This window comes from Marmota monax, unplaced genomic scaffold (genome assembly GCF_021218885.2).
Source record: "Marmota monax isolate L192 unplaced genomic scaffold, Marmota_monax_Labrador192_F-V1.1 WCK01_AAM20220418_F8-fsc00001, whole genome shotgun sequence".
Lineage (NCBI taxonomy): Eukaryota > Metazoa > Chordata > Mammalia > Rodentia > Sciuridae > Marmota > Marmota monax.
In genome coordinates, this window is record NW_026693777.1 from 59611184 (window position 1) to 59631000 (window position 19817).

The 19817-nt window shown below is 41.7% G+C and overlaps 1 protein-coding gene across 1 annotated transcript in view; it reads right to left on the minus strand.

The window, feature by feature from the left end:
• The window catches only part of Myo1e (myosin IE), a 191099-nt gene that overhangs the window by 16228 nt on the left and 155054 nt on the right, over positions 1-19817 (minus strand). The window contains exons 20-26 of the mRNA XM_046460896.2: positions 18478-18592; positions 18096-18265; positions 17568-17713; positions 9337-9483; positions 7823-7980; positions 5755-5847; positions 2165-2366 (exon numbers count right to left, since the gene is read on the minus strand). Coding sequence (XP_046316852.1) covers positions 2165-2366; positions 5755-5847; positions 7823-7980; positions 9337-9483; positions 17568-17713; positions 18096-18265; positions 18478-18592 — 1031 coding nt within the window. The remainder of the gene's footprint in view (positions 1-2164; positions 2367-5754; positions 5848-7822; positions 7981-9336; positions 9484-17567; positions 17714-18095; positions 18266-18477; positions 18593-19817) is intronic.

Genomic DNA, 19817 nt, shown 5'->3' on the forward strand with positions numbered 1-19817 from the left:
TTTGCCAAAACCAAACCGAGTAGGAAGCTAGCAGGCAGAGCTAAGAGATCTGGTGCATTCTGTTGATTGCTTTTAATTCCCTGCCTACTTTGGGAAACCAAACTGGGTCTAGGAGAAATCGTGTGACTATTTTAATGATGTTCTCCATCTGAATAGTCTGGGTGTGGGTTATAGAGTGAAAAATCCCATCACCTTAATAGCATACTTGGAATGTACCTTTAAAGAGAACCTCCCCTGGCTTTATCAATCAGACAATAGTGCAGCACTGGCATTGCCTGGAAACTTGGTAGAAATGTAAATTCTTGGGCCCTACCCCAGACCTATAGATATAGCCCCCTGGAAGTAGGCTGATAAACCTTCCAGGTGATTCTGATCAACAGAATTTGAGAACTACTGCTTTAGATTAATCCAGTCAGGTAAAACCTGGCCATTAGAACTGGTAGGATAGCTACTTACCAAGGACTGGGGGAAAGGAAGTGAAGAAAAAGAGAGAGTGTATATGGGCAAGAGAGTGCACACACTAGTGAAGGTTGGTGTTCACTCTCCTGATGGTCATCCTAGTATTTAGTGGGGTATTTAGTGGGGATTAAACACAGGGGCACTCTGCCACTGAGCTACATTCCCAGCCCATGCCCCCTCCACCACCACAACATTTTTGAGACAGATTATTGTTAAGTTCCTGAGGCTGGACTTGAACTTGCAGTCTTCCTGTCTCACCCTCCTAAATTACTGGAATTACAGACATATAACCCCAGGCCGGGCCCTGATGGCCATCTTTATGATCTAACTAAGGTGTTTTCCAAACTGTGACCCAAATGGGGTAATGATGTAAGACTTGCTAGGGGAAAAGGAATGCCGTGAGAGAACATGGTAAAGTTTCTACCAATTTTGTGATCTTTAGGAGGAAGTGTCCAAATCAGGAAAAATATCTAACAGTGGTGGGTGAAGGAAGGAGTTATTGTTTCTGTCCCAGCACAGGTCTGTTTTGTACACAAGTCTCCTAATCATTTAAAACTTCTTCATTGTTCTATCTAGAGACATGGAAAGAGCAAAAAGTGGAGTGGGCATGAGGGAGGGGAAGAGTAAGAAGGTGGGCTGAAGCAGGCCATTTACTGAACTCAACCTTGCAGAGGAAGATTCCTGAAAGTCACTTGTCCAACTAACATGAGATAATGGTTATCTCATCATCCTCAAGCTACAGTTGACTGAGTAGTCTCCCACCTGCTAAGTAACATGCTAAGTATTTTGTGTGTATACTTTTACCACCCTGTAAGCTTGATGGTATTACATCAATGTACACAGTTCAAAGAGGTAAAGTAGCAGGTCCAATGTTAGAAAGGAAATAGAGGCTAAAATAGTATTCTCTTCCAGGTCTCACTTCCCCCTTCTTTGTCATTTGACAATATTGCTTACAACATTCTATGTGGTGATTTCCACACACCCTGTGCCTAGGTGTTAAGGTATTCCCTGTATCTCAGGGAAGTTCACCCTTGAGCACCTAGAATGTAGCTGGCACCAGAGTCTAGTGTTCCCTCACTAGTTTTTCAGCTGGACCTAGTCCTATCCCCCAGGTCATGTCTATTCTCATTTTTACACCGTCAGTCCTTTGAATGTCTACAAGAGTTCTAGGAATCCTTGCCTCCTTAGGCTGAAGAGCCTGGGTTCCTTTCACTGCTCTTCATTTTCTTTTCTAGGAAGGCAGAGAGGCTCTCATGCTGAGGCCATGAAGAGCAGTAGTCTTAAACATCCACATCTCATAGGACACTGGGATGCTATTCTTAATGTTGCTAAGACATTATTGCAATTATGTTTATGCAACTGCAGGCACACATGGAAGTAAAAAAATCCCATTATTCCTCAATTGTGTCAGACTGAAAAAAAGGTTATAAAGTAATGGAATCTCAGGGCTGAGAGGACCTGTCTTCTGCTGTTTCTAAGATAAGCTGTCTCTACAGAATGAAATGCATTGTGAGCTATCAACTTGGCTGTATATTTAGAAATGTCAGCCAAAGCTCCAAAGCCTTGGGTCATGAATTACAGCATTTGGGTGGAAAACTGAACTTTAGACTTGTACATTGACAGCCTAGAGAAGTCTCTGAACCCTTGGCATAATCAATGGAGATAGAGCTTGCCAGCTTCACATTATAAGAGATGGCAATCTTACCCGGCAGCACCCTGGTCCGGGACCTTGAGGAAATCCAGGCTCTCGGGCGTCTGTGACACTCGGTCAGAGCCTGTGGACTGTTGCCGTGGCAAGGGTGGGCGGACCATGGAGGTATACAGGCTTTTCTGATTGGACCTCTGGTTTCCAGGAATATGGGGATGTGGCACAAACTGGTTTTTGATGATGCCATTCTGATGGTATCCTACAGGAAAAGAGAAAAAAACAAAGCTTAATTTTTTTCAATTCTTTCCCAAAAGGCTTTCCAAAAAATTACTTTCAGCTACTAGTGAATGGCAAGTGAATTAACATATCAGTTTTCCTATGGAGAGTACTATTGCTAAAATACCGCATTTAGATCTAATAATCTAACTTTTTTTCCCCTCAGTTTTACTGAGTTCTGATCAACAAATAAAATTGTATAACTTAAGGTATAACAAGGTGAAAGAGCTAATAATAATACAGAGTAAACTGCCCAGGAAGCACCTGGAAAACTCAGCACATGCTTGTCAAATTTGACAATAGAATCCCCAGATGGTCAGGGTTTCGAAGCCCATGGTCAAGGAAGGCTTGTAGCTAGCTGGCAGGCATGTCCTTGGGCTAAGAAAATTATGAGGCTATGACTCAAGAGGGCAGGCCAACAGATGTTTAAACAGCTGGACATCCTTTTTCAAGGGGTCCATCTTATGTGTCTTTGGCAAGAACCTGCTGTGTGCAGTGGAGAGAGTAGCCCACACAGACAAGAGAAATGTGACCACCCAGTTGGATCAATCCAGGCAGAGCAATCTCTCTTAGTCAAATATCAATTTCTAGTAAAGATCACACAAATTGCATTCGCCAGTAAGTAATAGATGTATTATAGTGATAAGTTCAAAATCATAGGTCTTGGCTGAAAGGGGCATTATCATTCCATGCCTTCTATGAGAAAGTCCTTTACGTCTTCTACATGACAGATCTGGGCAGGGTGAAGAACAAGACTCCCCAAGGCCCACTTGAGTAGGCTGTACCATAATACCTCTTTTGATCACATTGAGAGAACTCTTTGGAGTCAGTGGAATGACCCTTCATTTATAAAGGTTCTGGCTCTTAGTACTATGTTGATCTTAAGCTAGATAACTGTCTTTCCGAGTATAAGTTTCTTCATTAGAGAGCCGGGCACATATTTGTAATCCCAGAATCTTGGGAGGCTGAAGCAGGAGGATTGCAAGTTTGAGACCAGCCTCAGCAACTTAGTGAGGCCCTAAACAACTTAGCAAGACCTGTCTCAAAATAAAAAATAAAAAGGGCTGGGGATGTGGCTCAGTGGTTAACTGCCCCTGGGTTCAATCCCTGGTGCCAAAAAATAAAAAATAAAACCCCAAACAACAACAACAACAACAACAACAACAACAAACAACCAAGAAGACTAGGGCAGAATCCACTTGATTACTTCTAGCTATGACATGCATTTCTGTTCATCTTTATATTCTTCTTATTGCAAAGTGGAAAGGTGCGCTATTTTCCTCCCCAGTAATACTAGAGTTCCTACTTTGAATAACAGTTCTCTAGGTTGGAACTTTAAAGAACATAGTTCTCTAACCAGCCATCTCTCTTGCCATATCCTCCCATCTCTCAGGCTGGATCAGAACCAGACCTCTAGAGGCAAACGATCTTCTTCCCTCTTCACCTTACCCAGTGAATGGGATTTGAATGGGCTCCCCATGGTATCTGAGGATGGGGAGGAAGGCCCCACTTACTGCTAAAGTACCAAGGAAAGCAAAGGGGCATGTCAGAGGGGGATGTGCCCCAGGACAGTGACCCTCAAAGTGGGTCCAGAGACAGACAGCTTTATATGTAGCTCAAAACCCACTTGCTCACATAAATTCAGGAATTAAGAATAACATGAAGAGGGGCTGGGGTTATGGCTTAGCGGTAGAGCGCTTGCCTCGCACATGCAAGGTCCTGGGTTTGATCCTCAGCACCACATAAAAATAAATAAATAAATAAAAGTTATTGGTACAACTACAAAAAAATAAATATTAAAAAAAAAGAATAACATGTAGAAACATCCATAGCAACTTGACACACATATCTTAAGTCTGCTGAATCTAAGAACAAAAAATTTGCCTTATATTTTTATGCTTTTATAATTACTTTAGTCTACAAATACATTTTTATTATGTCTTGTAAAAGTATGGTTTGTAATGAACTGGAATTAAAAAAAAAACCTAAAAATTAAAAATCTTGTTTTTTCACTTTCACAGTCAGTTTGAAAAATGGTGATCTAATGAATTTAGGTTCAATGACTCATTAGACTTAGAGAGGTTGGGAACCATGCTTAAAGTCAAATGCACTGTGGCCTGATTTAGCCTGAAAGACTACTTTGGCCAAACTAACTGAGGCAAAGGAGCTTTCCAGGTCCAGACTACAATGCTACACTGGAGCCGCTGCATAAGTAACAGTGTAATATTAACATTGCTTCTCTCAGGTTTCTTCCAGCTTGGTTTTTCCTCCAATATAAAAGAGAGCAGGAGCAGCAGCTGGGCTGAAGCAGGATAGAGACTCTAAAAGAGAACTGGTTTCTCATTTGCCAGGCCCCAGTATCCTTAGCTCAGAGTAACACTGTGAGACTTCAGAGCAGGAGACTAAAGAACTGCCTTGTAATGCCAATTGGGAACGTCATTATAAATAGGATTCTCTTCTCTGGGATGATTTGCCAAATGTGGCCCTAAAATGACCTTTTCAGGTTTAGAATCCTAAATTAATATCAAACCCCTGGGAATACGTTTTTATGAAGTGAACTTTGTGAGGGAAGAAGAGACATTTTGTGAATTTTCAAAGTGCTATTCAAGGCGGTAGGGAAGTGGCTCAATAGCAGAGCGCTTGCCTAACTAATATGAAGCACCAGGTTCCATCCTCAATGCTGTAAAGAAAAAGAAGGAAGGAAGAAAGAAAGTGCCTCAAATACAAAGTAGATTTGTATGGGGCAAAAACTCTTAAGTTTATCTCTTAAGGTTTGGAGTTTATTGATCTGCAAATTGTATTTTTATTTAAAAAAATAATAAATATGAAATAAGGGCCCAAAAGTTTATATTTATATTATAAATATAACGGGCTGAGGATATAGTTCAGTTGGTAGAGTGCTTGCCTTGCATGCACAAGGCTGTGGGTTCTAATCCCTAGCATCACACACACACACAAAAAAACAACTTTTGTAACTCTCCCAGATATTATTTTATTTTTGGGAACAGGTCTCCTGGATTCTAAGAATAGATTTTTTTTCTCTCTCTCTCATTAAAGAAGCTATTAACTTATTGTAAAACATCATAGTGGGTAGTAGCCGTGGAATGATACTACACAAACTCCTTTCCCCTAAAGGTAGCATCCTATATCTTAAAACTGACAACACTGTGGTTATCATATACAGCAACTGTTCTCTCTCTCTCTGCTGTAGGAATTCTTCCAAAGGGAGCAATGTCTAGCTAATGACATCCAGATTGTCTAATCTACCAGTTCATATGTGCACTTATTTGCTAATGGGTTTCTTCCCAAGCAAATGTAATGTTATGAGTTCAAACTTAGTGGTCCCAGTCTATGGTGCATGCTTGGCTTACCTGGGGGAGGAGGGGCGGCTCTCATTGGGTAGTTGGCATTCTGAGTCCCACTGGAATACCCTCTGCTTTGGATGGTGTTCCTTCTGGTAGGACCTGATATAAACAAGAAACACAATATCAAAATCAGTACTACTGTTTGGTTTTATGGCTCTGGATGGTTCTTTGCTAATGGAAAACATTTGAGAAATTTGGAATGCAGGTCTCAGATTTGCAGGATACTGGCTGCAGTGGAGAAGGGAGATGTGATAGAAGTCCTACGCTGGTTGCCACTGGAAAGGAAGGGGCTGCAGGGTATCTTTATAGAGGTACAGTTTTTAAATGTTAGAGACAATGATTTTTCAAAGAGAGACTGATACGCTCATAAACGTGTTTCTATTTTGTAGACTTTCAAAAGAGACAGAAGGATATATCAATGTTTGCACATGTTCTCAACACTTCATGGAAGCTCTACATGTGAGCACTGCCCTGTATTGTCATTGGCAAGAAATACATCACAGCACTAACTGCATGCAAGAGCTTGTGTTCCAGTCTTCCAACTACACACAGAGACCATGACGGATAGGAGCAGACTTGATACCTGGACACAGACATGAAGACCAAGGAATTAGAAAACAAGCTGGCGCTGATGCGAATCATTTTAGGCCAGAGTTAGGGCTGGGACAGCAGGGCCAGATGGAATCTGTGATGGAATAAGTTCTCATCTTGGACATGTAGGAGAGTAGGAAGAGAGATGAAGAGGTAATTTCTTGTAAAGAGAAGAGCTGAAGAACAGAATGGTATGAAGTGATAATGTGCATGGAAAATAAAGGATGAAGTGGCGTGGAGTGGGGATTCCTTCCCAACACCTAGACCACTTCTACCTCAGCCCTAGAGAGATGAAGCAGTACTAGACAGCACACTGCTATGGGGCCTACTGAACATCTTGCTCACACACATCCTGCTGCTTATTTGCAGCCCGGCATGGCTCTGCACTGTCCTCTAGGGTCCAGGCTTGCTAAGCCCCTGTATTCCACCTGGCTTTGGTCAATGGGAGGCACTGGCCGGAGACTGGAATGCTGAGGAAGGAGGGGCTGGATGTTGGGTCTGCCTGCTCCTGTCTGCATCCAACCCTGGTAGCTACTGGAGAGAAAGTAGCTCAACAATTCGTTCACTCTGTCATTTCAGACTTAGAGGCAACAATGGTTTCTCACTGTTTCTTTTCCCTGGGTCCCTACTTTGTTCCCTTAACCCCACTCTCATCCTTTTATTTAAACTTCTCTGCAACATCCCACCGAAATGTGTTTTCTGAAAGTAATTAAGTGATATACAGACACACACCAACATTTTCCAAGTGGCCATATATACTTTAAGCTAGTATGTTTCTGCATTGTATTAACATGTCAGAGTATGTGCCAATGCATATGTACCTTTGTAGATGAACTTGATAAAGTTTTATGTATGATACCCTCTTCACTGACTATAAGCATAGGCTCAATTTTAGAAAAATACATACATATGTGAATGCATGGCATCTATGATTATCCTTTGCTGTGCCCTGTAAATTTATAAATATCAATTATAAATGGAACAAGAACCAAAGGCCAGTGAAGGAGTTAGACTTGAGGTTGAGGTAGTGCATGTATGTGTGCATATGTGTCTTCTAATGAAGCGCTTCTAAGTGAACATAGAGATCTTTGCTTTGACTTATAGCAGCATAGGGAAATCATGCAAGGAGTAGGTAAATGTGTTTGATTTCTTTTAAACTGGCATCAAGAATAATATTGGTATTGTCAAAAAGATTTGACTGGAAAGGGCTAGGAAGTTTGAAGCCAACAAACTGTTTTAAATACAGTTAATAGTGTAATGCCAGGTGTATTACACAGAAGAACTAAATCATTCAGAAAGTTTCAGCCTGTTTGTTTCCTTGATGTTGATTTAGTATGAAATGTCCTGTCTGATGAAAACCCTGCCACAGGAAGTGTTAGATGCACCAATTTAGCCCCAGACCAGTGCATTCACCAGCAGCCCTGGGAAGAGGCACTGATGTAGAAAAGTCTTTCTGCTGCCAAGGGGCCCACAGGACACTTACGGGAGTTCTTTGGCAGCCCTGGTCCGATGCTGACCTGCAGCACTTTGTTGCTGGGCTTGAGGATGGCCAGGTCACCAAAGCCTTGGTGGAATTGTACTTGCCGGGAGCCTCCTGCGCTCCAGGGACCCCAGTTCTCCTTCTTCAACTTCAATTCAAGACTGTAACAAATACATTTGTTGGGATTAACAAATCGGAATTAACCAGTGAGAAAATGGTACTCATAGACCCAGCATGGAATTCTGCTGTTGGGAAAGCATGTTATAAAAATGCAGCAAGACCAGACAACCTAGTGAGGGATGGGCACAGTACCCAGGATGTAGCACAACTACAGGTGACCACTGAACTAGAAGCAGAAGCTTCGGGATCTGGCACCTGTGAGAAACCAGTTGGTGAGGGAGATACCATATAAATACGACAATGTCACCTTGGCAGATAGTCTCAGGAGCTACTGCTTGGGGGACAGGAGGAAGGTGACAATTTCTAGGCCACACCTGCTATATTACATCATTTTGCTTCTAGCTGATTTCCCTGGGTCTGCGTATGTGCAGGACCGAGAGATAGATGCCAGACACAGATGAAGGTTCCATAGCATAGAATGTGGTTACTATTTCATTAAATTCTATTCTCCCACCAGTATTTCCTACCCAGACAAGGGGAAAAGACAAACACTAGCCAACAAAATCTAAACACCCCAGGCAGTTTGAATTTTCCCATGCTTCCTATGTCTACATCATGCAATCCATATTTGTATTTTTTTCTCATGTTTTCAGAAAGAAAAATAATTTCTAGTAGTTGCCTACTTGGCATTAAGGCTTTATATTTCCACGGATTCAAGCATCCTCGCTCTTGTGAGTAGGAAGAGCTGAAGGATATTTCCATGTTATAGACGGGGAAGTTGAAGAAGAAAAACTAAGTAACTCTCAGTCAGCACATGTGAGATTAGAAGCTCACAGTATGCCAGTATCTGGTCCATAAGACCATGTTAACCAAAACAAATGAGGTGAGCCAGGACACAAGACATTAACCATCCACAGTCCCTAAATTCCTGTTCCCATCAATAGATTTTATTATCATTAATTGGGGAAATTTAAGCCCTTATCCCAATCACCTTTGTCTGCTTCCAGAGTGACTCTAGTGCTTGCTCTGCTGAATTAAACAAAACAAAACAAAAACAAAACAAAAAAAACTCTTTGATGGATGCCACTTAAAAATCTGCCAGTCCCCACCTCATTTGGGTGATCATTATCTAAATGACAAAATATACCATTGTATAAAGTCATTATTTCACAGAAGTACAAAAATGACCTTTGCCAAGCTGTGATAACCACCCAGAGTATCTTTAGTAGGCTCTAAGATTCCACAGGGAAATGGAAGCACCCACAGTGGGATTTGCTAAAGCTATAGGACCCAGACCCTATGCCACAAACCCACAGGCCTCCCCTCCCCTCAGTTGGTCCCCAGCAGTAGGACCAAGGCCTTCTCAGTTTTACTCAGAAGTTTGGACCCCAACTTACGTATTGCTGAATTTCAGAGGTAGTTGCTTCTGGGTTTTTTCCTCATAACGCTTTGCTAAGAGACTTAAGAATTCAGTTTTGAAGACGGATTCGAGAAGACTATCATATTCTTGCTCATGGAGAATAAAAATGTCATCTTGCATGGTACTGTGAAGAGATTGGACAAATCTAATGAAAGCTGCACTTTTGTTTATTCCATCATCATCATCATTATTGGGAACTGGGGAGGGAAACAGGGCCTTATTTATGCTAAGCACGTGCTTTACTATTAAATTACACCTACGGCCCATTATTATTTTTTACTCCTTTTTTTTAATCCTGTAAGATAGTGGTAGGCTTTTTTTTTTTTTTTTTTGGTAGTACTGGGGATTGAACCTAGGGCTTCATGCATGCTTGGTAGGTACTCTACCACTGAGATACGTCTTCCCAGCGCCCTCTTTCATAATCTTCAAACAAAACATGCAACAATGAATAAGTAATAAGTTGATGAAATCTATTTTCAAAGGAAGTTTATAGTCCAACAAGAGCATAATCAAAATACTTCTTCCACAAGATTTTAAAATTAAGAATTTAAGGATAATTTAGCCCATATTTAAAAAATCCATTTCTAAATTCATATTCTATGTTCTGAAGATCATAAAAACCAGAAAGTTATGAATAGAATGTGACTGAAAAGGAATAATTCCATGTTAAGTTCCACTAGTAGAATTTATGATATGGCTGCAGCTATTGTCATAAATCGAAACCTGAAGAATTATAAGCTTGGTTATCAAAAGGGAAGCCAGCACACTGGGCTTCATTTGCACTTATTAAGAACCTTCTGGCAAACACTGCTTTGCTTAAACTACATGCCAGGTATTACTAGAATGTTCAGACACATCTAAGCACAGAAAGAGATAAAACAGGTGTTCCAACAACAAGCAGACACAGATCATCACCTTAAGCTGATGAAGCTGGTTGGGCAAGGAAAGAACACACCACTGAAATCGCAGCCTGGACAGGGAAGGACCATGAGCAAACTCATGGCAGGAGTTCCAGGGAGAGTGAAGTGCCAGGCTGAGGCAAATCCAGTGCTGGCTGGACTTTGTGGAAACCAACAACACACAATGAGAATCTGTATTACCTAGCTGTTGGCTAGCACCCCAAAGGCTGCATATTATGCAAATTTATAAGTTCCTCCAACTGTTAAATAATAAGATGGAATTTTATTAGGTATTGTTTTTCAAGGTATTAAAAATAAATTAGATGAATCAATTTCAGTAAATTGACCATGGTAACATTTTAGTCTTTCTAAGTGCAGGAAATGCCAAATGATGGTTCCTTTAATGACCGGGAACAAGTTGTCCAACATAGGGGCTGTGCTGTTCCTGGGGCTCCTGATACTGCTGCCCCAGGAGGTTTACTGTGGTTGTGACAAAGGAAAGCATAAGGCGAGTGTATTAAATGGAGTTCTGGAGCACAGAGAATCTTGGAGATCAGGGATTTTCTTTCCATGTAAAACTATATCTCCTGTGTTCCCTCTGATCAGCCCCATGAACACGACAAGGTAGGGGTGGGATGTCATTAGACCGTCAGATCTTCCTTAGGGGACTATCCCAGGCTTGTCAGGAACCTTCTTCCCTGGGCTAGCATGCAACCAGGGACTGTAGCTGATGGAGCCAGTAGCTAGAGCCATAGACTCTGTCATGATCTGAATGTTCCCTGTGTCCTCCAGTTCATATATTGAAACCTAATGGTTAGTGTAAAGTATTAAAAGGTTGGGTCCTTTAGGAGATAGTGACTTTAAAAAAGGCACAAGGGAGAGCTTGCCCCTCCCACTCTTCCACTTTGTGAGATACAACAAAAGGTACCATCTATGAAGCAGAATTAAGACTTCACCAGACACCAAATCTGCCCTCACCTCAATCTTGAACTTGCAGCCTCCAAAACTAAGGGATAAATTTGTTCTTTAAGTATTATCTAGTTCTAGATATTTTGTTATAAGAGCAGGAATGAAATAAGCCTCTCAGTCTTCTTACAGGAATGGGATTTGGTAATCCACAGGAGAAAAAGAGAGTTAAACCAGAACCATGGCACCCAAGGATGTAAAGATACACAAACCACAGGGAAGGAATAGAGTGAACTAGAAGTCCAACACCAACACCAAGGGAAAGGAACTTGGCCCATGTGCAGTCTGTTTAAGAGAATGCCAAAGAGTCTTGGCTGTGAGGTTAGAATACTTTTTGAGCATTTTTGGATGAATAATGACTATTTGGGTGGAGCACTGGCCATTGTTATTACCTCAAGAATTCATTTTCAAACATCCCTAAATCACACCCATGCTTCTTGCCCACTCTTGTGATAGCCAAGGACCAGGGTTTGCTGTTGCAATGAAAACAGTGACAACCAGTTGTAAACAACATAGGGTTTTTGTTTCTGTCCTTCAACAATGTATGGAAGCAAATCAAAGGTACTGTACCAGTCCTACATTGCTTGGGAGACAAGCACATATTCTTTCCTTTTAATGGTACAACCAGGAAGTTGTACAAGTCACTTCTGGTCACACCCCATCGGACAGAACTATGTCATGTGGCTATACGTAACTGCTAGGGGGCATGGGAAAACTTTGGGTAGGCTGCTAGCCATTAATCATGGAGAGAAAGAGAGAAAGAAGAAGAAAATGTGAATGGGTATGGTGGGACAGCTCACCATCTCTATCTACCTCTTTATTCACAGATATTTCCAAAACTAGGAATTAGAATCTTTCCACAAAGTTTAGAAGAATGTGTTTCAGGGGTACTGCCACAAAACTACAATCATCCTCCTGTTTCTGGTCAGACAAACTCTGGAATTGTCTTCATCACTTCAATTACAGCTCAGATTCAAAAGACAACTAAAAGCTAGCCCCAAGAGTTCTGTTATGGTTTGGATGTGAGGTGTCCCCCAAAAGCTCACGTGTGAGACAGAGCAAGAAGGTTTGAGGAAAAATGATTGGGTTATGAGAGTCTTGACCTAATCAGTGATTTAATCCTGGTAGGGATTAACTGAGTGGTAACTGAAGTGGTAGGGTGTAGCTGGAGAAGATGGCAATTGAGGCCTCACTTTGGGGTATATTTTGTATCTGGCGAGTGGAGTCTCTCTCTCTCTGCTTCTTGATCACCATGATGTGAGCTGCTTCCCTCTGCCACACACTCCGCCATGATGTTTAGCCTCATCTTGAGCCCCGAGAAATGGAGCTGGCCTTCTGTGGACTAGGGCTTCTGAAACTGTAAGCCTTCAAATAAACTTTCCTCCACTACAGTTGTTCTGGTCAGATCCTTTCAGCAGTGTGAAAAAGCTGACTAAAATAAGCTCTCCCTAGTCATCTGGAATTAATGAAATAAAATCCAAGTATCTTAGCACAGGTATAGTAAGACTGTCACATTAGATAGCAAACCCATGTGGTGGGAAAGAGGAAAACAAAAGCATTGGCTTTTGGCCTGTGAGGTGAGAAATAAACTCCTTCTTGCTTTTATGGCATGACTCAGAGTCCTCTGACACATCTGGACATGTCTGATTTCCTGGTGGTACTTTGAGCAAAATGGTGATTGTTCAACAGGGCAAAAGAGCATAAGACAAGTAACCTTGAGAGGCTTAATGTGTTTAGACATATAAGGAGTTTCATTGCAATATGGAAAAAGAGTAAGCAAACTAAGACTTCAAGGTCAATAAGCATGAATCTGGAAAAGAGATGTGTTTGGACACTTTGACTTCAACCATCAAATTAAAGAACTCCTTTCAGTGACCTGGACTTAAGAGTTACTAAACTCATCTTCACCCAGGCCAGAGTCTCAACTCATTCCCCTCTCCTCAGCCCACGCTCCTGGGTCTGGAAATAAAGGTTGAAGGTTTATTTATTCTAAAAAATCAGACTTATCTTTGGACATCACCCCTGTCTTATTCATATGCACAAGCTACAATTCCTTACAGATGTTTGATGTTGTCCCTTGTGTTGAAAAATCCTCTACTAGTCTCTGGTTTGGCTCTGTCCTTGTTTTTTTTTTTTTTTTTCCCCATCGTTGTGGCTTATTGAATTGCTGACAACACAAGAAAATCTTTTAATCTCTTAACCATTACATATTCTGCACAAAAGCATTAGTTACAAAACAGTGAGTAAAATTTTAAAGGAGTTTTATTTAAGTCTCTAAGTTTTACTGGAAGAAATGTAGAAGAAGGAGAAGGAGAATAAGGAGAAGATAAAGCTTGCCCAGAATTCTACTACTCAGAGAAGCCAGTGTCACCAGATTTAGATCCCTCTTAACTTGCTGAGGAAGCCCAGATATGCACCAGGCCTCAGTACTCTGTGGCTGCCTTGGAGAAGTGTCATCTGATCACCTTGGGAAAGGCCCACTCCTCTCCTTCCTCCCCAGGAATATCTATGCCCTATGGGGCACTTTGGTTTCTGTTACTCTTTCCAGAACAGAAAGGACTTGCTTGAGGCTGTCCTGGGTCTCCTCCACACCTTAGAAGGAATCCCAGGGCTTCACACAAGGTTTGTGTTCAGTCCAACGTTGTTGACAACATCCATGTTCCCAAAGGTACAGGCTGCAGTGAGTTAAGATTTCAATAATGCTTCGGCTCAGCAGAATAGATGGTGGCATAGGCTGTTCTTATTGCTAGAAAGTTGAGAGCATCTAGGCAATGTAGCATTCTAGACAAGAACCTTGTGACCAGGAAGCTGGAGCCTGTTGAAGGCACCCTCTTATAGGTTGCTTATCCAATTACAGGTAAGTATTGGAAAATCTTTTGACCCAGACAAGTAGAGCTTTTGGTCTTAGCCTCTGGTGGTCAGCTACTGGAGTGATAAGGAATTATTAGAATTCCTGTCAGGGAGATCCCCAAATATGAGATTTCCTGGCACCAATCTTAATGATACAATAGTAAAGTAAAAAACATAGGTCATTTTACTCGTAATCATTCTTTTAGCACATTGGTTTTCAAATAAGAGTAAAACCAGGACAAAAATCTTCCTGCTTATTTATATTTGAAATATTAGGGATTAAACCAAGGGCCTTGCATATGCTAGGCACATGTTCTACCACTGAGCTACATCCCCAGTTCTTTTTATTTTGAGGCAGGGTCTCTCTAAGTTGCCCAGGCTGGCCTCCAACTTGTGATCCTCCTGCCTAAACCTCCTGTTGTTGGAACCATGCCCAGTACAAAAAGTAGTTCTTGAAGGATCCTTTAAAACTGATACACAGCCTTCTACCAGCAGAAACCTGAGCCTCAGAAATGAAATGTCTTAACTCAGAGCTGGTGAGCCCCCTTCTAATATTCTTGCCCAGTCTCCAACGAAGCATAACTGTTCTGGTCTAATTTTTATTTATTTGAGAATTTTTCCTATTCAAAGTAACTTGGCATCCTTTTAAGCAACTTCAGTCTTCATCTTTCTTTAAGCTATTGGCCCTATTTCTACCTACTGTGATCCTATATTTTCCTTGCAAATGAAAACTTTAAAAAGCAGACTCTCAACATTTAATGTCTACTGTATATATTTGGAAAATCCCAGACATATAACAAAGTAGAAGAGTGGAATAAATTGACACATACCAGCTGGTTTCAGCAATTATTGATCCATGGATTATCCTGTTTATCTATATCTCCATTCTCAACACTTTCACATATAAACTAGGTTATTTTAAATCAAAGTGCAAATATTATATTGTTTTTGCCCTCAAATATTTCAGTATGTATCATTAAAAAATAAAATCTTTTTATATAAAAATAACCACTATACTCTTACCACACCTTAAAAAATGAACAATAAATCCTTCATATCAAATATTCATTTTGGTCACATTTCCCATGGTACCTACTGATTGTTTTTGAATGACTTATTTGACTGAATAGGGGCTTGTGAGCCCACTCTGCACTAACATTAGTTATGTTTGTTAGAGTTAGAGGTGCCTTAAAGATCAAGCTTGTGGGGCACTTTGATAGTCCTACTGGAGGAGTTCATAAAGGGATTATCAATCCAGCCAACAGTTAAGGAGTTCATAAGGGGATTATCAATCCAGCCGACAGTTAACTAGTGGGTCTCATACATTCTTGAAAACACATACAGATGTTGTAACTCTTTTCCTAAATTACAAGACAACTGTTAAATTCTCTTGCAATGCCAGCACTGAAGTGTTTTGAGACACATCCACACATTCGCCCACACCTACACCCATACCCATGTTAGGTAGACTAGTACCACAGTTAATTTCTACTTTAGGTTTGATTCTGCAAACACTACCTTCCATCTGGTTGCTTTCCTCAATTGGTTTCTGATTATTGGCCTTATCAAATGAATGAAGGAAATGAGAGGCCAATATTAGTCTTGGTAAGCATGAGGCACAGTAACTGCAATTTACAGACATTACAAGTTAAAATCACTGAGGCTCTCTTTTTTCCCCCCCTTAGAACTAGAACAACTCTTAGGCTATCTAAGTACCTCATTTGATTCCATCCTCTACAAAGGAAAAGCCACAGGGAAGTAAATGATTTTCTAGACCATGAATACTAAGGAGGACAAAGAAAAATAAGCTGGTTTTATCATGAGCCATTGTATTTCTGGGGGTCTGTGGGAGAAGGGGAAAAAATCAGAACTATCTGTGAGAACAATATTCTGTATGATAAACTTGAAGGATGTGATCAAAGGAAAGTGTTAATGTGCTTGATATAAATGTAGCTATATTAGAATTATTTCCTATCAGGGCCATCATGAGCCTTCCTCCAGTGATCTTATGGACTGAAGATAGACCTGGGCAATAACATTAGAAGAACAATAATCACTTTCAGAATAACAGCCACATGTGGCATAGAGGTGTGATTCCTTTGGCTTTTAGCTACAGCTAATGTCCAGTACCCACTGCACTATTCAGTCAGCCCAGCTCAGCTGAGGTACAGCAGGACACATGCAACGTGGGGAGACGGACAGGGAGGAAAGAAAATGAAGTAACAGCTTCCAGTTGGGTTCCTTGGAACCCCAAGGGCAGCCTCAAGGCCCAGCTAGTCAGGAAGGGTGTGGGCAGAAGGTTGTGACCCAGCCAATGAATAGTAGGCTCAGGAAAACCCAAGCAGCATCCAGACATTGTTCGTGAGACCCATGACACTGAGACCTACCTGAGGTGGGCGGTGGTGTGAGCAGGATAATGGTGGACTCATCTGCTCAGAATGTCACGCCTGAGTTCACATGTTTTAAACACAGCCACACTGCCCTGCCTAGCCCTTCATCCAGCAACATTAGGGACAGATAGACTCAGACCACACAGCCAAGGCAAGAAAGGACAATGGAAATCTGCTTCAGATTGTCACACTAGGCCAGGGTTTCCAGCCTGGTAGGCTAGAGGACAGACCACTTTTGAAAGCATACCTTTTCCTGAGCACAGCAGATTTATCTTCTAGGTAAACTGAGTTTAGAGAGGTGTCCTGATACCAGTTACACATGTCCACAAGTGAACAGAACATCACTATTTTGACAGACTTCTGCTGACAAAGGCAGCCTAGCTCTGCGCAGCCCACTTCTCCTCTCTTCTCATTGTTCTGGGTATCAGCACCATTTCTTCTCATCAGAGGGAAGCTACTCAAGTTCAGGGCATGGGACACAGGGAGGTCTTCTCACACACAGAAACTCCTATGCCGCAATGAAGCTAGAGTGTCAGCAGAAAAAGCAAGGGCCCTACCCGAGGTCTTGCAGGAGCAATCACTGCTTCCAAATGCCAGTGAGCCTGCAGCCAATGGGAGCATGTGGTAAAGACTCCCAGGCTACTGGTTATGCAGAATAATCTATGGAAGGCCCAAAGAATCTTCCATTCCAGGATACCTGCTCAGTCTTTGATGGTAAATGGGTCAGGTTTTGAAAATGGGTGGGAGGGCTGGTGGACAGGCCTCTGAACCTTTGGGTCCACTTCAGTAAGAGCAATTGTCCTCTAATTTGTTCCATACACTAGGTTTATTTCTACAATGCCATATTTCTACAATGCCATAGGGACACAGGTTCTGAGTCTTCCTTCATTAGAGGAACTAACCAGAAGGCAACTTTGTCTTGGTATCATATTCTTACCCTATCAGAAGTCCCTGAGACTAAAGTTCAGGTCCTCTTTAAATAGAAAGAAACTTCCATTCTCATCTTGATTTTGACAACTGGGAAGCCAGCCCTGCATTTGGAAGAGCAGGTGGAGACGTTGAGGAGAGAGAGGGCAGGTCAGCCTCGGCCCTTCCCCACTCACCTGAGGGACACCGATAAAATCCTCTCCATCTCGATTCTCCGCTTCAGGACTTCTTTCACAAGGCCTTTGTCTGGGCCCTGTTTGACCTTTTCTCTTCCGATTAAGTACATGCACTTTGGGGTGAGAAGCAGGTCTCGCTTCACGCCCTGTAAGGAGAGGAACTTTAAGGTGTCAGACAGATATGATCAAAGTGATAACTATCTCCACAACAAGTCACTGTTACCAGCACAGAGGGAAGCTTTCTTGAGCAGCAAATGTTCATTGTTATTCCACTTACCACCTAATCAGACCTCAAGAGGGAAGAGCCAACATATATGAAAAACCAGTCCTCCTCACTGAGTGAGACCCCTTTCAGAATAAAAATTATAAAGGGCTGGGGATGTAGCTCAGTGGTAGAGCACCCCTGGGTTCAATACCCAGTACAACAACAACAAAATCTATAGTGGACACGATCTGCTTTACCAGAACAGCAAAATCCCAAGTTATTTTTATGTGTTGGCAACTCTCAGAGGTGGTGACAGCACGTACCTTGAACCTCCTGTCATACTTGGTGACGGTGTCAGCAAAGTCAATCTTCTCCCTCTTGCCCACAAACTGCTGGAGTTCCGGGTGCTCTTCCATCCCAATGTAATCCCCAATGAAGTTCCGGTTAATACTATTTCTCCTTCGCTCCTTCTTGTTCAACAACAGGTCTGAGGCTACCATTCCCAAGAAGGTGGAGAAGAAAGAAGCAGTCAGCCAGAAAAAGGAGGAAGATATTTAAGAGTGTAAATATTCAAAGAAATCATGAATGACGCAAGATATTTAGCACACAACCACTCTATGCCAAATAAAATAGAACTTGTAGCTTCATTTAAGCTCAGATCTACTTGAGATTTGTTAAACAGAGGAAACAAAATGACAAAAATACCTTCTTCTCTCATTTGGACATATTTCTTCCGGGCCACAAATTTACGCCATGATTTCTGTATCACTCGAGCATACCCGTCATACTTTCTCTCTCTCATCTCTTCTAGAAGAAATAACTGTGAATGTAGAGAAAACAAACATGAGCCAATCCACAAAATCTGAACATCACTCTTTGTTGATGTTGTAATTTCAGTGTAGTCGAGGAAAGATAGGAGGAGCAGCTTCTCAGACTCAAGAACAAACATGTAAAATGATTTCGATGATATCTTGTTTATGGTAATGATAAATTCTTTACCTACATACTTTTTTCTTCTAATAAAAAGCAATGGGAAATGGTTGAATTTGAATATGTTATAATAGTTTCTGCCCTGCTTTGCTCAGAGTCTCTGTGACTTGTTCCTCACCTTGATCCACAGAGGATAGTAGGTGGCCAGATTAAATGAGTTGGCGGAGGCTGCTGGCGGAGGCTGCTGCTGTTGTTGGGTGCTGTGTACAGACTCGAAATAGAATTTTCTAGCTTCTGCCAGAGCAGAATTGTACTGCTGTGGGAAGAGGGTTGCCCTACTTTCAGTTCCATGGAAGTCTAGACTTCCTGCCTCACAGGATTCTCCAAGGAGTCACTGGGCCAGGGGATAAGAACCTCAGTGACTGGGGCCCAACTCAGACACTCTAGTTGGAACTTGGATTCACTAAGGAGAGCTGGCATCGTTTAGGGGCCTAAGTCAGACTCTGGCAGGTCTGGAGAGTCAATTAATACTGACTGCTGTGTTGCACTCAACCAGATTTCAGAATACAACAAATAGCTGTAATGTGCCGAGTGTCCACTGTGGTTAAGAATCATTCTAGACCTTTTATGCAGTTATTTTATTCAACACCTCAACAACTATGTGAGCCACATATCTCCATTTTGCCAACGAGAATATCAAACTGAGATTGTGTGGGGCCAGAAAGCAAACCAAGGTCTTTCAGCCTCTGCCATTCTCCTCCTTATCCAGACATATGAGTCTTACTCAGTAAACCTGCATTTGATCAATTTGTAAAATAGTGGGAAGTTTTCTCATTCACCTTGGAAGTGGTTTGCATGATTCTCTAGAAAAAAATTTAAAAATAAAATAAAAAGGACTGATAGAAACCCGAAGTAAAGATGATGAATAGTCATTGCAAGAGTGTTCCAGAAGTAAACAAGTGAAGTTGGTTTGAAGTTGGTTTGTTGCCTCTGTTAATCTGGGTCTGCATTTGGAACTCTAGTGCTGCCACTCAACTTCTTCTTAGAGCCCCAGATGTGTAGAAACAACATTTCCAAGTGCACATACCCAGGGAAAGGCCACCTAACTCCACAGC